This window comes from Mandrillus leucophaeus, unplaced genomic scaffold (genome assembly GCF_000951045.1).
Source record: "Mandrillus leucophaeus isolate KB7577 unplaced genomic scaffold, Mleu.le_1.0 Scaffold106, whole genome shotgun sequence".
NCBI lineage: Eukaryota > Metazoa > Chordata > Mammalia > Primates > Cercopithecidae > Mandrillus > Mandrillus leucophaeus.
In genome coordinates, this window is record NW_012098765.1 from 3,281,935 (window position 1) to 3,295,135 (window position 13,201).

A 13,201-nucleotide genomic window follows, 5' to 3' on the forward strand; every position below is an offset into this window, starting at 1 on the left:
ACTGTAAGACAGCAGCCCCTTCCTCCTCCATGGGGCTCAGGGGCCACCTTCCTTCCTCTGAGCTGGGTATCTCCTGTCAGGAAACACCTTGGCTCTCACACCCTGAAATGCCCCAAGTCAGGTACTGCAGTGAGAGAGAGTCAGTTAGAAACGCCTAGTCAGAGTCTGGCCGCGGTGACTCACGAACTGTAATCCCAGCACTTTGGGAGGCCAAGGCGGGCAGATCACCTGAGGTCAGGAAGTCGAGACTAGCCCGGTCAACATGGAGATACCCCCGTCCCTACTAAAAATACAAAATTCATCCAGGTGTGGTGGCGGGCACCTGTAATCCCAGCTAATAGGGAAGCTGAGGCAGGAGAATCACTTGAACCCAGGAGGCAGAGGTTGCAGTGAGCCAAGATGCGACACTGCACTCCAGCCTGTGCAACAGAGTGAGACATCAGATCAAATAAAAAAAGAAAGAAAAGAAAAGAAAAAAGAAAGAAAGAAAAAAAGAAAAGAAACACCTAGTCAGAAACCCGGGGTCCAGGACATTTGGGGATTGGTGATCCATGTTCTCAGACATTCAAGGCATGTAGATTGGGATGGCTGACCCTGCCTCTGTCACATAGCAGGGTACCTTTGGTTAGGAAGACCTAGTGAGTTACAGCTGGTCACAGGGCCCTGGTCTGTTGCACACACTGAAATACACCTAGTCATATAGAATTAGTCGCCTGCCTTCAGTGGTATCTGCTCAGATTTTACACTGAGACTAACTGGTTAGATACACTCAGATAGAATCAGGATCCTGACATAGCCCTGGGCAGATCCACACAGATGCATAGTTAGATAGTCTTAGGCGGTTCCCTTCAGGCAGGTCTCCTGGTCACAGGTATCCTGCCAACTTCACCCAGGCACAGCCTGAGACAGACCATGTCCGAAGGACTCTGGGAGATGCTCCAGGTCAGACACCCACAGCTGGGTGCCCTCAGGCAGAGTCATACCCTGAGATACATGTGGCCCCATACCCCAGCCACATTCACACCCTGAGATACCCGTAGTCAGTTCTGATCTTGCATAACCCGAATAGATAATAGTGATCCATTTCACCCAGGTAATCCTGGCTGACATAGTGAGACCCCATCTCTACAAAAAACTACCAATGAATTAGCCAGATGTGGTCGCTCACGCCTGTAGTCCCAGATTCTCGGGACTGTATCTGGGAGGCTGAGGCAGGATGATTGCTTGAGCCCAGGAGGTGGAGACTGCTGTAAGCGTGCCTCTGCACTGCAGCCTGAGTGAGATAGAGTGAGACCCTGTCTCAAAATAATAATAATAATAATAATAATTAACATAAATAAAAATCAGGCAAGCAGAGTCATTTGATCTTTAGAAATACTTGGTCAGGCTAACACATAACCTGGTCAGAGAGACCTGGGCATGTCCCCTCCCATTCCAGGTCCCACGCTGAGACCCCCAGTTAGATGTCCTGGATCACATGTGCATACCTGGAGACACCCAAGTTGACATGAGCAGTTTTCCCACTCAGGGCCTCCCCAGACCCCAACTCAAACACCTACCTGACTCATGCCCACCTTGTCCCCACAGCCTTCCAGTGCCCTGCCCACAGCCACTACGAGCTCTGCGGTGACTCCTGCCCCGTGAGCTGCCCGAGCCTCTCAGCACCCGAGGGCTGTGAGTCGGCCTGCCGTGAAGGCTGTGTCTGCGATGCTGGCTTTGTGCTCAGTGGTGACACCTGTGTACCTGTGGGCCAGTGTGGCTGCCTCTATGATGGCCGCTACTACCCGCTGGGTGAGGCCTTCTACCCGGGCCCTGAGTGTGAGCGGCGCTGTGAGTGTGGGCCAGGTGGCCATGTCAGCTGCCAGGAGGGCGCGGCCTGTGGGCCCCATGAGGAGTGCCGGTTAGAAGATGGTGTCCGGGCCTGTCATGCCACAGGCTGTGGCCGCTGCCTGGCCAATGGGGGCATCCACTACGTCACCCTTGACGGCCGTGTCTTCGACCTGCATGGCTCCTGCTCCTATGTCTTGGCCCAAGTCTGCCAGCCGAAGCCTGGGGATGAGGACTTCTCCATCGTGCTTGAAAAGAACGCAGCTGGAGAGCCCCAGCGCCTCCTGGTTACTGTGTCTGGCCAGGTTGTCAGCCTAGCTCAGGGGCAGCAGGTGAGTCCGTGGGAGCCTGCCCTGGGGGTCTGAAGGCAACACAGCCCCATCTAGGGGGTTCTGAAGGACACATGGCCCCACCCTGTAGGTATGAGAGGGACATTCCTCCAACCTGGGAACTCTGAGCCTACCCTGGAAGGTCTGGTGAATGGTCCCACCTAGGGAGATTTTTGTTTGGTTTTGTGACAGGGTCTCGTTCTGTCACCCAGGCTGGAGTGTATTGGCATGATCACAGCTCACTGCAGGCTCAACCTGCTGGGCTCAAGCGATCCCCCCACCTCAGCCCCCCATGCCTAGCTAATTTGTTTGGTAGAGATGAGGTCTTGCTATGATGGCCAGGCTGGTCTCGAACTCCTGGGCTCAAGTGATCCACCTGTCTTGGCCTCCCAAAGTGTTGGGATTACAGGTGTGAGTCACCACGCAAGACCTGGGGCCCAAGAAGTTTAAGGGAAACATGACCTGACGTTAATGGGACTGAGGGAGATGCAGCTCTGCCTTGGGAGTGGGACAGGACAGCCTTGCCTGTGGTTCTGTGAGTTCCTGACCTACCTGACCCTTCCACTCAGGTCACCGTGGACGGCGAGGCTGTGGCCCTGCCTGTGGCTGTGGGCCGTGTGCGGGTGACCGCCGAAGGCCGAAACGTGGTTCTGCAGACGACCAAGGGGCTGCGGCTTCTCTTTGATGGCGATGCCCAAGTCCTCATGTCCATCCCCAGCTCCTTCCGTGGAAGGCTCTGTGGCCTCTGTGGGAACTTCAATGGCAACTGGAGTGATGACTTTGTCCTGCCCAATGGCTTGGCAGTGTCCAGTGTGGAGACCTTCGGGGCTGCATGGCGGGCGCCCGGCTCCTCCAAGGGCTGTGGCGAGGGCTGCGGGCCCCAAGGCTGCCCCGTGTGCTCGGCAGAGGAGACTGCACCCTATGAGAGCAACAAGGCCTGCGGGCAGCTCCGGAACCCCCAGGGACCCTTCGCGACCTGCCAGGCTGTGCTGAGTCCCTCTGAGTACTTCCGCCAATGCGTATACGACCTGTGCGCGCAAAAGGGCGACACAGCCTTCCTGTGCCGCAGCCTGGCAGCCTATACGGCGGCCTGTCAGGCAGCCGGCGTGGCCGTGAAGCCCTGGAGGACAGACAGCTTCTGCCGTGAGTGTCCGTGGGTCCCTCAGAGAACTCTAGACCAGATGTAGGGCCCCTCCTGGCCCATTCCTTCTATTCGCATGTCGAAGTGGTTTCTCCCCACCCCCTCCCACCCCACACCCTCCCACCCCACGCCCACATACCTCCTTCTCCCACGGCGTAGTTCACTGGCTTCCCTGCTACCCCTCTGACTGTTCCTTCTCAGCCTCCTGTCCGGGCCCACTCTCCTCAAACCTCAAGTTCACTTCTTCCCTAGTGCTCTGTTCTGGACTCTTTCTGCAGGGACCTGAAAGGGATAGTTGGATGGGTTGGGAGATCTATGGCTCACACAGACCCTCCTTCCACCCCCTGACAAGATCATATCCCCTCAGATCCCCCCAAGACAAGGTTGCAGCCTAGTAGACACCCCCCTAAACTAGGACTGTACCTCTCATTCAAATCCCCAGGGGAGGGACATCACCTGAGACTCAGGACAAAGCAACGGCCCCTCCGGCCCCAGGTCAGAGCCAGGTCTCCCCTGGGCAGGACCTATACCCAGGGCTGTCGTCCACACCCGCGGCCTTAGATTTGTTCTCAGTGTTGACTGTGGACCTAGTCTATCTGTCTCAAGCCCTGAAGCCTCTCCTGACTGTCAGTCCAGTGACCCTAATTTCTGACTTTTGGCCTTTAAAACTGTGGGAGAATGAATTTCTCCTGTTTAAGCTACCAAGTCTGAGGTAATTGTGAGGGTGTCCAGGGCACCTTCCCCTGGGTGTCCTCAGGGTTCCTCTCACCTGATGTGTTCCCACATAAAATCAGCATATCACCCCCAGCCTGATGCTCCTTCCCCAATCCCGGTGGGCATTGCAGAACAGCCATACCATCCACCAATTGCTTAGCCAGAGACCAGGGACTTACCACAGATATTTCCCTTGGGTCCGTACAGCCTCTGTCCCAACCCTGACCCCTCTGCCTGTGCCCCCCTATCCCAGCCCTGACCCCTTTGCCTGTGCCCCACCGACCCTGGCCCTGACCCCTCTGCCTGTGCCCCGGCCCTGACCCCTTTGCCTGTGCCCCCCCCACCCTGATCCCAACCCCTGTGCCTATGCCCCTAACCCTGGTCCTGACCCCTCTGGCTGTGCCCCCTACCCTGGCCCTCAACTCTCTGTCTGTGCCCTCCCCATCCTGGCCCTGACTCTTCTGCCTGTAGCCCCCCACCCTGGCGCTGACCCCTATGTCTGTGTCCCCCAATGCCTGCCCTGATCCCTCTGCCTGTGCCCCCCATCCCTGTCCTGACCTCTCTGCCTGTACCCCCTTATCCCTGCCCTGACCTCTCTGCCTGTGCCTCCCCATCCCTGCCCTGACCCCTCTGTCTATACTCCCTGAGGCAGCATGTTCACTTTTGGCTGTTCCTGTCTGTCCCACTGAACGTGAGCTCTGTAGGACTGGGGTTGAGGCTTTTCTCAATACTTGTGTCTTCAGTGCTACCTAAAACGGGCTGGGTGTCCATTGGTTATCCAGGACCCTTCGGAGGTGTGACGCGGCCCTGCCTCCTCTTTCTGCAGCGCTCCGGTGCCCCGCCCACAGCCACTACTCCGTCTGCACACACACCTGCCAGGGCTCCTGTGCGGCTCTCTCTGGCCTCACGGGCTGCACCACCCGCTGTTTTGAGGGCTGCGAGTGTGACGACCGCTTCCTGCTTTCCCAGGGTGTCTGCATCCCTGTCCAAGATTGTGGCTGCACCCATAATGGCCGATACTTGCCGGTGAGTAGGGGTTGGGGTGGGCAGAGAAGGTAGAAGAGCTTGAGAGAGACCCGGAGCTTCCATGCTGACCTCTTCAAGGCTGGGGATAGAGGAGCCACCGCCATCTCCCAGCTGTGTGACTTGATGCAGGCAACCTCCCCGTATTAGTTTCGTGTAGCTTCTGTAACCAATTACCGCAGACGTGGCAGCTTAAACAGGAGAAATTCATTCTCCCACAGTTCCAAAGGCCAAAAGTCAGAAATCAGGATCACTGGACTGACATCAAGGTGTTGGCAAGGTGGCACTCCCTGCAGAGAAATCTAGGGGAGGCCACGCCCAGTGGCTCATGCTTGCAGTCCCAGCCCTTTGGGAGGCCAAGGCGGGAGGATCACTTGAGCCCAGGAATTCAAAACCAGCTTGGGCAACATAATGAGACCCCATCTCTACAATTTTTTTTTTTTTTTTTTTTTAATTAGCTGGGCATCGTGGTGCACACCTTTAGTCCCAGCTACTTAAGAGGCTGAGGTGGGACAATTGCATGAGCCCAGGAGTTGGAGGCTGCAGTGAGTTATGATCACACTGCTGCACTCCAGCCTGGATGACAGAGCAAGACCTTATCTCTAAAGTAAAAAGGAAAAGAATCGGGCATGGTGGCTCACGCCTGTAATCCCAACACTTTGGGAGGCTGAGGCAGGTGGATCACGAGGTCAGAAGTTCAAGACCAGCCTGACCAACATGGTGAAACCCTGTCTCCACTAAAAATACAAAAATTAGCCGGGCGTGGTGGTGCGTGCCTGTAATCCCAGCTACTCAGGAGGCTGAGGCAGGAGAATCACTTGAACCCAGGAGGTGGAGGTGGCAGTAAGCCGAGATCACGCCACTGCGCTCCAGCCTGGGCAACAGACCAAGACTCCATGTCCAAAAAAAAAAAAAAAAAAAAGAGAGACAAAAGAAATCTAGGGGAAAATCTGTTCCTTGCCTCTTCCAGTTGCTGGTTGCTGCAGGTTTTCCTTGGTTGTGGCCACATCACGCCAACCTCTGCCTCTTCTGAGTGTGTCATAACATCTCCCTCTGCTTCCCTCTTATAAGGATACACGTGATTGCATTTAAGGCTCACTCAGATAATCCAGGAGAAATTTTCCATCTTAAGATCCTTAATTCAATCACATCTGCAAACACCCTTTTCCCATATAAGGTAACACTTACTCATTACAGGGATTAGGACCTGATATCTTGGGGCAGGGGCATCATTTGGCCCCTCCTTGAACTTCATTTTCTTCCACTGCAAAATGGGGCTAATCACCATCTTTGTACCATACGTGTCTAAGGATCAGGCACGATTATACAGGAAAGATACCCACTGAGCACTGGGCCTTGCCCTGCGTGTTCATCACACTCAGTAAAAAGAAAGAGCAGTTTACAGCATGGTGCAGTGGCTCACGCCTGTAATCCCAGCACTTTAGGAGGCCAAGGGGTGGGGCAGATCAAAAGGTCAGGAGTTCGAGACCAGCCTGGCCAATGTGGTGAAACCCCATCTCTACTAAAAATACAAAAATTAGCTGGGCATTGTGGCGGGTGCCTGTAGTCCTAGCTACTCGGGAGGCTGAGGCAGGAGAATCGCTTGAACCTGGGAGGCGGAAGTTGCAGTGAGCTGAGATTGCACCACTTCATTCTAGTGTGAGCAACAGACTGAGACTCCATGTCAAAAAGAAAAAAAAGCAAAAAAAAGAAATAGCAGTTTACAACAGTGCAAATAGGTAGCCCAGCTAGTAATTGTTCAATAATATGAATTAAATTGAAGAATTGATTTATTCTTGTTAATGATTTTTTTGAGCTCTTACTATGCACCATGTTTGTTATAGGTGTTATTTTTTTTTTTTATTTATTGAGATAGGATCGCACTCTGCCTCCCAAGCAGAAATGCAGTGGCGTGCTCACGGCTCACTACAGCCTCAAACTCCTGGGCTCAAGCGATCTTCCTGCTTCAGCTTCCTGAGTAGCTGGGACCACAGGCTCACACTGCCATGCCTGGCTAACTATCTAATTTTTTTGTAGAGATGGGGTCTCACTATGTTGCCCAGGCTGGTCTCAAACCCCTGTGTTCAAGCGATCCTCCTGCCTTGGCCTCCTAAAGTGCTGGGATTACAGGGATGAGCCACCTCTCCTGGCCATGTTATAGATGTTAATCCATTTAATAATCATACCAGTCCTCTGCAATAGATACTATGGCTATTTTCCCCATTATACAGATGAAGAAATTGTGACGTAGAGAAGTCAGCCTGAGGCTATCCATTAACATGCGGTGCTGACTTGCATTGCTTGCAAATGGAGTCAAATTTTGCTCTTTCCAGTAGGCTCTCACTGCCTACTGGAAGCCATCCTTGATCCCCTAGGCTGGGTTAGGTACCTCCTCTGAACCCCTCAGCTCCCTATGCTTCCCCATTCCTGCTCTGACCCCTCTGCCCATGCCGGAAGTCTTCTTGGATTTGTGAGTCTGGCCTTCATGGTAGAGGTCTGGCCTAGAGATGTGGAAATCATTAGTGTAGAGATGGCATTTATTTTGTTAATTACATTTCTTCATTTCTTACCTGTATCAGTTAGCTTTTGCTGGGTTACAGATCACTCCAAAACGTGGTGGCTTAAAACAGTTATTCATTTAGTTTGCAATTTTGTGACTGCAGTTTAGGCTGGACTTGGCTGGGCGGTTCTTCTGCTATGCTCTGGGGTTGCTCATGTATAATATCTGTAGTCACCTGGTGGGTCAGCTGAAGGCTGCCTGGTCTAGGGTGGCCTGAGCTGGAAGAGTTGTCTATGTTCCATGGGGTCACTCATCTTCTAGGGAGCTAGCCCAGGCTTGTTCTCATGGTGTCTGGGCAGGATTCTGTGTATGAGAGAGAGAGAGAGAGAAAAGAGAAGCTGTAAGGTCTCTTGAGGTCTAGGCTTAAACCTGTCACGATATTGCTTCTTCTGTGTTTCATTCACCTAAATATAGTCTTATGGCCAACCCAGATTCATTGGGAGGGGGAAGTAAACTCTATTTCTTAATGGGAGTCTGTAAGTGACTCTGCATGGATACAGAGGGTTCAAGGAGTGTGGCCATTTTTGCGATCCATCCCACACCATAACCTGGCCCCTTTCTGTGCACAGGTGAACTCCTCCCTGCTGACCTCAGACTGCAGCAAGCGCTGTTCCTGTTCCTCAAGCTCCGGCCTGACATGCCAGGCAGCTGGCTGCCCACCAGGCCGCGTATGCGAGGTCAAGGCTGAAGCCCGGCAGTGCTGGGCCGCCCGTGGTCTCTGTGTCCTGTCTGTGGGTGCCAACCTCACCACCTTTGATGGGGCCCGTGGCGCCACGACCTCTCCTGGTGTCTATGAGCTCTCTTCCCGCTGTCCAGGACTACAGAAGACCATCCCCTGGTACCGTGTGGTTGCTGAAGTCCAGACCTGCCGTGGGAAAACTGAGGCTGTGGGCCAGCTCCACATCTTCTTCGAGGATGGGATGGTGACGGTGACCCCAAACAAGGGTGTGTGGGTAAGTTTGTGAGTAGGGGGTGGGGAATGTCTCCCCTGGGCTTTTGCTCTTCCGATTACAATGTCCCCACATTCCTGGCTTCCTTTCTGTCTTGCGATCTGTTTTCTTTATCCAGGTCTCTGCGGTTTAGTCTCTGGATTTGTATTTATCTCAATATTTCAAACTTGGTCCCTCTGTTCTGGCTGAGTTCTAGAGGAGCAAAAACATACTCAAGTAACCTAATAGTTGTGACACTAGTATGAATCGAGACTTTATGAGTTGCAAGTGACTTAAAACCAAATTCAAACTGCCTTAAGCAAAATTGAATTTATTAGTCCATGTAGCTAGAAAATCCAAGGATAGAGCCTCAGGAATGGCTGACTCTAGATGCCCTGGCAATATTATCAGAAATTTGCACTTCCATCTTTGAGACTTGCTATTTGCCAAATCAGCTTTATTCTCAAACAGGCTTTCCACTTGCAGGGGTAAAGACAACCCCCTCAGCTGCCCAGGCCTATGCCCCACCCGCTTAACTACCTTAACAGAAAATGGTTCAATAAAATATCCCAGGATTATATCTCACTGGACCAGTTTGGGTCACATGCCCACCCCTGGAGCCAATCACTGTGACTTTAGGGAGGAAGTTCTGTGATTGGTCAAGGCTGGGGGGGGGTCACATAATGTGTCAGGGTTTCCCATAACCACCCCCAGGTTCAGTGATTCGGTAGGACTCACAGGACTCAGCATATAGTTGTACTTAGGGCTAAGACGTGTCATAGGGAAAAGATACAAAGTGAAATCGACACAGGGAAAAGGTGCATCACACAAAGTCCAGGGGAAATCAGGTGCAAGCTTCCGAGAGTCCTTTCTCGGTAGAATCACACAGGATGTGCTTCATTCCTCCAGCAACAAAGGTGTAATGAAACATGAAATGTCGTCTACCAGGGAAGTTCATTAGAGTCTCAGTGCCTGGGGTTTTGGTATTCACCTACCAAAATTCCAGACTCCTAGAAGGAAACTCCCAGAAGATGCTCAGCATCTTTGTTCATCACTGGACTATAAGCCGCAGGTAGGCAGGGATCCTGTCCATCTTGGTCACCAGTTCGTTCCCAGTACCCAGATCAAGGCGTGGCACCTAGAGGGTACTCAGGAAAAGGTTGGTTTTGTGAATAAACTCAACCCTGCTCCTTTTGTGCCAGGCCATGTGCTGGGTAACAGAGATGACGTGGACTCAGTCGTTATACTTGCAAAGTTCGCACCCTACCGAGACTTTCCATCCACTAGTCTTCATCTATCCTTCGCTATGCCCATCCTCCCTTTTCCCCTCCTTCCTTCCAGCATCTATTCTATACCTCTTTCTCTTTTTCCTATTTCCTTCCTTTTTGTCTTCTTCCCTTCCTTCTTTCTTCCATCCAGCCACCCATCCGTCCATCCATCCATCCACCCACAAATCCACCTATCCACCCATCCATTCATCCATCCATCCATCCATCCATCCATCCATCCATCCATCCATCCATCCATTCATCCACCCACCCACCCATCTATCTGTCCATCCACGTAACCATCCATCCTTTCTTCCATCCATCCATCCATCCATCCATCCATTCATCCACCCACCCACCCATCTGTCTTTTCAGATCTATCTACCTATCTCTCCAATCATCTGGCAGAGGAAAACTCAGATACAAAAGCATTTAGAGGGCTGGGCATGGTGGCTCATGCCTGTAATGCCAGCACTTTGGGAGGCCAAGGTGGGCAGCCGATCACTTGAAGTCAGGAGTTAGAGACCAGCCTGGCCAACATGGCGAAACCCAGTCACTACTAAAAATACAAAAATTTGCCGAGCATGGCGGCAAATGCCTGTAGTCCCAGCTGAGGCAGGAGGACTGCTTGAACCCGGGAGGCGGAGGTTGCAGTGAATCAAGATCGCACTATTGCACTCTAGCCTGGGCGACAGAGCAAGATTCTATCTCAAAAACAACAACAAAACCAAAAATAAACAAACAATAAAAGGATTTACAAAAAAAAAAAAGAGAGAGAAGTCTTTCAAGGAAGTTTCTCTAGAGAATCTAACTTCTAAAATTAGAAGGGCTAATTTACCAACTAATGTAGACAACAGTTAAAGGAAAAAAATTCACAAAGTTACTGGATCTGCAGCCTATGATGAAGAAAACGTAATTTTCTCATATGATTATTATATTTGCTAAAGTCATTACTTATCTTCAGATATCAGCATTGCAAAAATAAAGGATAATGTTGTTTTGGTTAGGGAACCAATAACTTACAGAATGTGCTCAAAGTTTGTTTTATTTTGCAAACTAGAACCAGGCTGAAGTAGGCAGATCACCTGAATCCAGGGGTTCAAAACCAACCTAGACAACATAGTGAGACTCCATCTTTACAAAAAAATACAAAAATTAGCCGGGTGTGGTGGCGCCCACCTGTAGTCCTGTAGTCTCAGCTACTCGGAAGGCTGAGGTGGGAGGATTGATTGAGCCTAGGAGGTCAGGGCTGCAGTGAGCTGTGATTGCACCACTGCACTCCAGCTAGGATGACAAAGCAAAATCCTATCTTTAAAAAAAAAAAAAAGGAAGAAAGAAAAAGAAAGTTAGAACTGTAAAGATGACCCTGGGGTTTGATTGTTTGTCTGTTTGTTTGCTTATCTGTCTGGTACAAAGTGCTTCCCCCACTGACTTTGGGGTATTGTGTAGATCCACAGGTCGATCTCTCCATCCCTCCACTCTCCATCCTTCTATCCCTCTATCCAGATCTCCAGCTATCTTCTCATGTATCCATTACTCCAAATAGTGCAAACACCCAGGTCTTCATCTCTTTCAGCACCCGCCTCTTTGATTTAGCTCCATGAACTTATCTTGCTTGGGGTCTCCATCCTGGTAACACCCAGCTATTCTGTGGCTGTGGCCTCACCTCTGTGTTTGCTGGGCACCCCCCACCAGGTGAATGGTCTCCGAGTGGATCTTCCAGCTGAGAAGTTAGCATCTGTGTCCGTGAGTCGTACACCTGATGGCTCCCTGCTAGTCCGCCAGAAGGCAGGGGTCCAGGTGTGGCTTGGAGCCAATGGGAAGCTGGCTGTGATGGTCAGCGAAGACCATGCTGGGAAACTGTGTGGGGCCTGTGGAAACTTTGACGGAGACCAGACCAATGATTGGCGTGACTCCGAGGGGAAGTCAGTGATGGAGAAATGGAGAGCACAGGACTTCTCCCCATGGTGAGGAATGTAGTATGGAAACCAGACTTCTTGGGGCAAAGGCACCTGGATCCTCATGGGATGAAGGCAGTCAGGGTGGGTGTTTAGTCTGCAAGCGGGGGTGCTAAGTGTCTGTCTCTTGCAGTTATGACTGATCAGTTGTCCACCGGGAGTGAAGACTTCCTGAAGAAGACCTGATCCTCCTGGAGGTTGCAGGGGCTGAAGGATGCATCATGTGCTCCTACCCTGCTCTACCAGTCTTCTGGGTCGCAGAGGCCAAATGTGAGAGCGTTGAATAAATCTCTTAAGCTAAGCTGCATGTCACTGTGTCTGTCTCATGCCTTCTCATCCCTGACTTTCCTCCTGCACAGCAGGTATCAGGTGCCTGGGGAATCTAGCACATGATGAATGTTTATCGGGGGCTGGGAGGATGGATGGATGATTGCATGGGTAGATGAAGAGATGGATGGAGGAATTGAGAAAATGGTGTGTGGGGAACTAGGAAGATGAGGCAACAATAGGTGATTAGAAGAATGGATGGATGAGAAGATAAATGGCCAGGCACAGTGGCTCACGCTTGTAATCCCAGCACTTTGGGAGGCTGAGGCAGGAGGTTTGCTTGAGCCTAGGGGTTTGAGACCAGCCTAGGAAACATAGTGAGACCCCATCTCTACAAAAAATATAAAAATTAGCTGGGCATGGTGGCACTGCCTGTATTCCCAGCTACTCGGGAGGCTGAGGTGGGAGGATCACTGGAGCCTAAGAGGTTGAGGCTGCAGTGAGCCATGATCATTCCACTGTGCTTCAGCCTGGGCAACAGAGTGAGACCCTGTCTCAATAAAAAGAGAAGATAAATGATTGGATGGAGGAAAGGAGTGGAAAATGGAGAGAGATAATAGATTCTGGCTTTATCATTTATAACCCTAGCAAGTTACTTAATTTCTCTCTAGATCAGTCTTCTCATCTTTAAAGTAGAGTTAATGATAGTACTTACAGAGCTGGAGTGAAGATTTAATGTGTTAATGCAATCAACAAGTAAAAAACTGAAGTCTTGGTTTTCTTTCAAATCTGTCCCCTTCCCATGATGGTCTTCCCTACCTCCTTAAATAGCACAATTAGCACCCAGTGAGTTCAGCAGCAAGAAAATAGGGGAATTATTCTTCATTTCTTCCTCTCCTTTGTCCTCCACTCAGTTCCTTAACAGATCATCTTGAACTGTTTCAAAACACACCCAAGGCCCCACGGTGGCTTACGCCTATAATCCCAGCATTTTGGGAGGCTCAGGTGGTCGGATCACGAGGTCAGGAGTTCGAGACCAGCCTGGCCAACATGCTGAAACCCTGTCTCTACTAAAAATATAAAAATTAGCCAGGCATGGTGGCATGTGCCTGTAATCCCAGCTACTTGGGAGGATGAAGCTGGATAATTGCTTGAACCTGAACCTGGGAGGTGGAGGTTGCAGTG

The 13,201-nt window shown here is 51.2% G+C and overlaps 1 protein-coding gene across 1 annotated transcript in view; it reads left to right on the forward strand.

The window, feature by feature from the left end:
• Positions 1 to 12,056, forward strand: part of FCGBP (Fc fragment of IgG binding protein) — a 66,453-nt gene extending 54,397 nt beyond the window's left edge. The window contains exons 12-18 of the mRNA XM_011984290.1: positions 81 to 121; positions 1,529 to 2,159; positions 2,726 to 3,299; positions 4,838 to 5,037; positions 8,164 to 8,547; positions 11,487 to 11,758; positions 11,883 to 12,056. Coding sequence (XP_011839680.1) covers positions 81 to 121; positions 1,529 to 2,159; positions 2,726 to 3,299; positions 4,838 to 5,037; positions 8,164 to 8,547; positions 11,487 to 11,758; positions 11,883 to 11,892 — 2,112 coding nt within the window. The 3' untranslated portion in view covers positions 11,893 to 12,056. The remainder of the gene's footprint in view (positions 1 to 80; positions 122 to 1,528; positions 2,160 to 2,725; positions 3,300 to 4,837; positions 5,038 to 8,163; positions 8,548 to 11,486; positions 11,759 to 11,882) is intronic.
• Positions 12,057 to 13,201: the final 1,145 nt, after the last annotated feature.